The following is a 6704-nucleotide window of genomic DNA, read 5'->3' on the forward strand; positions in this document are numbered from 1 at the left end:
GACAAAATCTGTAACCGCTGATAGATGATCGCAGGCACTACTGTCACCTGCCTCTCACAGATCTCAGGGACAAATGTGACCGATTCCGCCATGTGGACGTGGTTGCCGTCTCCCTGGATTTTGATTCGGATGGAAACAAACGTGTGGCTGGCACGATTTTTGGAAATACGCTGGCGTTTTCACGTTCTAATCTAAAGGGAAATGACAGCGACATCTTTCTTCGTTTTAAAATCCCGACCCCTCAGTTGCCTCGAATGTATCTCCCACTGGGCTTTTGTTTTGAGAATACGTGAAAAACATCCGGGCGAAGAATTTAATCGCTGTGGCCGTTCTCGGTCAACGAATCCACCCCCGGGGGTTTAGTGTCCGCCCACTGTGGTTCCAGGCACCCAGGATGCACCACGTCCAGGCTCATGGAAGCCCCGTCAGGGCTGAGAGGTGACACGCAAATAAATCAAACGCAACGGACGATGCGGTTTCAGGCAGGGATGGGTATATCCAGGAAGGAAGCCACACACGGTGGTGTTTCCGAGTCAGCTAACGACGGGGCGGGATGGCTTCTTGGACACCGCGTCCCGTTTGGCGGGCGCCGGCTGTCTGCTGCCGTAAGCGTTAGAGATGCAGAAAAAGAGTTAAACGCACCGTTTGTCCTCAGCAGCAGCAGCAGCTGGGGAATCGAATTCCGAGGGTGTCGCCTTGTGACCCGTCCTCGAGTTATCAGGGAAGCTCTGGATAACGTTGGCTTTAAAACGTTCGCGACACCAGAACTCTATGTGGCTTAAATGCTGAGAGCGACGGTGCCCCAGTGGCTGGGACCGTGGAGCGGGTCGATTGGAGGCGTTTAGCACGCACGGGTCGGCCCTGCCCGGGTTAGAACCGTGGCCTGTGTTTGCTCATTACACAAGCCCCGCAGACGGACTCATCCGAGGCGTCTGACACGCCGGGCTGCTGTCACATCAAAAACAGCCTGTGCCTTCAGCTGACACAACCCGGCGTGCGGAGCCGTGTCGCCCACTCACGGAGAGGACAGCCCCCCCCCCCCCCCACCTCCCGGCCATGGACATCGAGAAGGTCAACTCCATGGACTTCGGAGAGTTCGTGGACGTGTTTGGGAACGTCATCGAGAGGTGTCCTGTGGTGGCGGCTGCCGTCTGGTCCCAGCGCCCATTCTCCGACGCGGACGATTTAGAGAGGCACTTTTCTGCCTTTCTGGACGCTCTCCCAGTGGCCGGTAAGGCTTCGGGCCCCGCAGAGGGGCTGCAGAGAGTCTCATCCAAACGCTTGCAGGTGCCCGAGCCTGGCCGCTTCGAGCCCATACGTGCATTTAGCTACTATTTTTATTGTGAGGTTCACGGTGAATATTGGCGCCTGCGAAGTGGCTGTTAAACATTAATGCTGTGTGGTCAGCAGGAAACCTGGCCTCACTGAGGCGCAGAGGCCAAAGGTCAGGCTCGGCCCCCCTCCCCCACGCCGAGCCAGCTCGCTTTGGGACTGTCCTGTATGCCGCCGAGGAGACAGCTCCATATCGGGATATCTCAGGAGCCCAGGGGCAAAGAGCGAATGGCTGACATTTTTACCAGAAACGGTCAGTTCGGACCGGACTGCTGAGGAGAGTAAACCTCATTCCGATCGGCCTCTCCCGGAGGGGAGTAGTGAAGGGGAAAAAGACAAAAATCTGAACGGATTCCTCTGGAGAAAGGGAAAGAAATTGTGGATTTCCTCTGTGTAGAGAGAGAAAAGGAGGCGCTTTTGGGTGAGGGGCAGGAAAAGGCTCGAGCGAACCCCAGGTAACTGAGGATGACACACAGCCGGGGGTTAGAGCTTTCCAGAGATGCCCAGGACGGAAGGCTGTCCCCACGAGGGCCTGGCTGTCCCAACGAGGGCCTGGCTGTCCCCACAAGGGCCTGGCTGTCCCCACAAGGGCCTGGCTGTCCCCACGAGGGCCTGGCTGTCCTCGCAAGGGCCTGGCTGTCCCCACGAGGGCCCTGGCTGTCCCCACAAAGGCCTGCCATGGAGAGCTGGAGCACAGGGAACTGCTGCTTTCTCGTCTCCCAGGCGAGGCCATCGGCCTAGGACTTTGATATCCGGGAGGGTTTCCCGTTGTCAGGTGACCGTCTTGCAAGTGAGAAACTCATTGGAGTTCATTTTAGGCACATCCAGGAAGGTGGAGAATAGTGTTGAAAAAGCAAACTGACAGAATTGTTGGGCCGTGTTGACTGTCACTCGCTTCTCCAGGCCTCTCCCAAGCTGGCCCTCCCTGCACCCCTGGACTCAGGCATTAGGGGGACTGCGGGACACTGAAGCTTCTGACTGGTGACGCGCAGGAACAGTCTGTCCAGCTTGCAGAGTGAAGTGGCTCCGGCTTGTTGGCCCAGAGCAGCTGGACTGGGAGAAAGCATCTGGCAGGAGTCTCCCACCCAGAGAGGAAGCTACTTATAAAGGGTGCGAATGCGATTTTTTTAAAATCAGGAAAGACAAGGAGCCAAATCCCATCATCTGTCTCGATGCCCAAAGGGGCGGTGGGCCCGGGGAGGGAGTATGCTGTACGAGAAAGTTCTGACAGTGGGAATCATTTAAATCTAGCATTCACGGCTTATCCGGTTATTCGGCATCCATTCTGGGGCTTATTCTGTACCGGGAGCTTAGATAATAAAATAAAAGTTTCCCCGTTTCTGTCTCCTTTCCCACTAGCGGTCACCCCAACCCGTCTGACCAAAAGCTCTAGTTGGGGTTGGCGAAGGTCTCGTTAAGGGACTTCCCTGCTGGTGGATGCTGCTTCTCAGCCCGATGCTGGTGTCCACACTCCTGTTAGGCAGCTGGGAGCAGAGCCCCAGTGCCGTCTGGGTAGATCCTCTGTCTAAGCACTTTAATGACATTAGATAGATGATGTCAGCAAATAATAATAGCAACAGCTGAGATGTATCCAGCTCTGACTGTCACTGTGTCTCAGGCACTCTTCCAAGCCCTCTGAATTTGTTAACTCATTCAATCCTCACACTAGTCCCGTGAAACAAGTATTATCATTATGAGCCCCATTTTAACGGACGAGAAACGTGAGGCACAGAGAGGTTAAGGGATTTGATCAAGGACACACAGCTGGCAAGTGGCAGCCCTGGGATTCGAACCCTGATGGTCGACCGAACGGCTTTTGAAGGATTTTCCAAAGAATTGGAAGCAAAGTCTAGAAACAGTTTCCAGAGGTTTAACTTATTTGTTCACTAATTTATTGAATTAACATTAACGCTTGATGTCCCAGATCCTGTTTTGGTGGTTTAAATAATCCAAAAAAAACAAAAAAGGGGGTGGGGAGGGGGTGGATTTACTCCATAGTCTAGCTTTACTCTTCGAATAGTAAGAAACAAACTGGGTGCAATTTGGTGTTTATCCTAAAAGCAAAAGGGGCTTTTAAAGAGGCGCGTAAGGAATGGTGGCCTATCTGGCCAAAATTTGTTTTAAACGATCTAAGAAAATACGCCGCAGTTCACAGGAAACTGCAAATCCCGTGTTTATAGGGTAAAAGGTGGACAATCCAGTTAGGCTGTGCTGTGATGACTTTTCGCCAGCAGGTGGCAGTCCAGGATTGATAATCAGCTTTAGCATTGCCAGGCAAAGTACCTTTTCAGGCCGTGGGTTACTGAACTCCAGGACAGGGGAGTGGCGATTTTAAAGAGAGGAAGGTTCACACACACACACACACACACGCACGCACACGCACACACACATGCACACACACATGGCCAATGACAAACCAATTCAGTACTGATTTGTGTTAAAAGTCAAAGAACAGTAAAAACATCGTAACAGAATTCATCCTGCATTTCTCTGTGGCATTGAAAATGGCAACGATTCATGATCTGATACTTATTTCGAAACATAGTCATCGAATTACTGAGGGAGTTAGATACTAATAGAGCCCCTGAACACAGGCGAGAAGGTACCCAGCCTCATAACACTCCTTCCCCAGAGTTACATAAATATTTACCGAGTGCCCACTATGCCTCAGGAATTGTCTTCGGAACTGGGGACAGAGCAGTGAACAAGACATGTCCCCGCCTTCAGTGTGCTTACCTGCGAGTGGAGAGAAACAAGATCAACGCGAATAAATAAGATCGTTCCAGAGTCTAGAAACGATGCGAAGAAAACACGCAATACTGTAGAAACGCACGTACTAACAGAGGTCTTTCTTAAGAAGTCACATGTGGGTGGGGGAGGCGAGGGGAGGGGGTGAGGTGGAGGGCTGCCGTGGTGGCAGTGGGTGCTGGTCCTTTGGACTAGGATCAGAGCAGGAGAGACGAGCACTTGTGGCTGGGTTTTCAGAACAGATTTTAGAGTTAGAGCCAACAGATTTTTTTTTTTTTTTTTTTGGAGAGATTTGTTGGAGGAAGGCAGATCACAAATGAAGAGAAATCAAGGATGACTCCTAAGGTTTTAGCGCGAGCAGCTGGCTGGGGGGTGGCGGCGTTTTCTACAATGAGGCAGACTTTAGACTCCAGAGGATAGGACGGAGAATGGGAGTTTTTTTTACGTCTGAGACGCCCAGGATTCACCCAGATGAAAGTAGCGCGTGTTCAGGTGGATCACGGCGAAGGAGCCCAGTGGAAGGATGTGGGCTAGACTACACCTGGGTGCCATCAGAGAATCGAAGCATCTAAAGCCACAGAACTAGATGAGAACACGTAGGGCATCGGTGTGAATGCAGAAGGAAGGGTCCGTGAGTACCGGGTCCTGGGTACTTCGATGCCAGTCATTGGGCGGATCAAGGACCGATGATGAAAGCAGGCAAATGACAGTATTCTTTCAAGAAAGAAGAACAGCCGACCATGTGACGTGCTCCCAAGGGTTGGGGATAGAGCACTGGTCCTGGCCTTGAGCAAGATGTCCATCACCTGTGACCACGATGAGTGCAGACTGGTCAAGGGGTGGGGCTGAAAGCCTGGGAAGCAGAGACGCCATGTGCGCAGCTCCTGTGAGTTGCCGTAAGGAGGAGCAGAGACATGGTGAGAACCCAGACGACAACAGGGACTCGGGGCTGGGATTTAATTTTGTCGATGGGACAAGCGATTCTAAGGCATGCGCGTGTGTGTTGACGACAAGACAACGGATCGTGGGGGAGACACTGTTTGACATTGCGGTCTTTGAGATGGGAAGGGGCCGGCTTCAAGAACGCCAGTGGAGAAGCTGGACTTTGGCAGAGAGAGAGCTGGTCCGTGTACCAGGAGGGAGCACACACCAGCTACCACCGATGTAGGGACACTGTCGGGTTGGAATAGGTTCTAAGGCCAGTGCCTGCTCTTCGGCGGCCACTACTGCCTGCCCGGTTCTTCTCCTGTTGGAACAAGGGGTGTCGGCTCTGTGCCAGGAATTCTTCTAGGTGCAAAGACTCAGGACTCGTGGCTACAACAATCGATACCTAGCCACACGTACACCTCTACATGTGACATGCCAGCAGCCCAGTCGTAAGTCTAAGATTTTAAGAAGGGCTGAAGGACAGTCAAACCGTGAGACATTCGACTGACCTGGCTAGCTAGCGCCTGGGCCCTGCAGGTGGGGGGACCCACAGGACTGGAGGCAGGGAGGTGGGAAGTACCCACCCCTCTGGGATTTAAGGCCAGGCAGAGAGTGGCTGCAGGTGCAGCGTCGGAGAGGGAATGAAGCTTTGCTGCAGGTCAGGGGCACTGGGCCCCGTCTTCTTGGGCGGTACTGAAGGGCTCAGTGGTTTGGGGTAATAAAGATGGAGGACGGGCCGGACAGGGTCTGGTCCTGTTTCTTGGGAGCTGCCTGGCTCCCTACACCTTCTTACCTGCAGCTGAGGTGTGTCGGGGGCGGGGGGTGGGGGGGTGAGTCAAGTCCTCTTTTTTTAGTTTCTTTTCTCCCTCCCTCTCTTTGCTCTGCCCCTTTTCTGGGCCTCCTTTCCTCTCCAGAAATGGAGGATGAGACACGCTGGCTCCTAGGCAAACATGAACCCCAGGTGCGGTTCTCCATGGAGGAGACAGACCCAGGGGAGTGAGGAGTGAGGCGCAAGGGCCAGAGAGAGGGGGCAGATGGGGCCTGCAGGGAGGCGGGGGAGTTCCAGGGGGACGGTGAGCGGACAGGCCTTGCCCCCATGCCGGGGCCTCCCACTGATAACAGCTGTCCCCAAGCTGAAGCTGGGCCTCTGGGGTGAACAGAAGCCCAGAGACAAGGGGTCCTGTGAGAGGACCAGGACTCGCCCCCTCACCTAGAGGATGCTTTGAAAATCTGAATATGCCAAAAAGGGAACTTGGGCTGTCCTGCTAGGTGGGGACCTATAGGGCCACCCAGGACTCACAGTCCTCCCCAGCCAGGACGACTGCAGGATCAAGGGGCCACATGGTCCAGCTGCCAGGCCCAGGCCGGGGTCCCCCAGGTAGGGAATGTAACACCTGCATTTTCGCACCACCTGGTCAGTCTGGGCTGAATGCAGGATGCGGGAAAAGGACCATCACCTGTTTACAAGGCCCAGGAGAGGGGTTCTAAAACCCTGTGGTGCCAAGATGGAATTACTGGGGACCCGAGTCTTGTTTTAAACTCCCCCTAACCTTGCAGGGGCAGCCAGTACCCAGAAGACGCCCATGATTTGAAGTCTAGGATCCAGGCGTGGTCAGCTACTGGCTAAGTGACCTTGGGCAGGTCACCTAACCCTTTCAGAGTCTCCATCGAACTCTCTCTTAAATGCCGACGTTTCT

The 6704-nt window shown here is 53.8% G+C and overlaps 1 protein-coding gene across 1 annotated transcript in view; it reads left to right on the forward strand.

Annotated features, from left to right (window-relative positions):
• The first annotated feature begins 1056 nt into the window (after positions 1 to 1056).
• URAD (ureidoimidazoline (2-oxo-4-hydroxy-4-carboxy-5-) decarboxylase) overlaps positions 1057 to 6704 on the forward strand; it is an 8464-nt gene continuing 2816 nt past the window's right edge. The window contains exon 1 of the mRNA XM_011360236.1: positions 1057 to 1231. Within this exon, the coding sequence (XP_011358538.1) occupies positions 1057 to 1231 (175 nt within the window). The remainder of the gene's footprint in view (positions 1232 to 6704) is intronic.

The sequence above is a fragment of the Pteropus vampyrus genome, unplaced genomic scaffold (assembly GCF_000151845.1).
Source record: "Pteropus vampyrus isolate Shadow unplaced genomic scaffold, Pvam_2.0 Scaffold52, whole genome shotgun sequence".
Classification (NCBI taxonomy): Eukaryota; Metazoa; Chordata; class Mammalia; order Chiroptera; family Pteropodidae; genus Pteropus; species Pteropus vampyrus.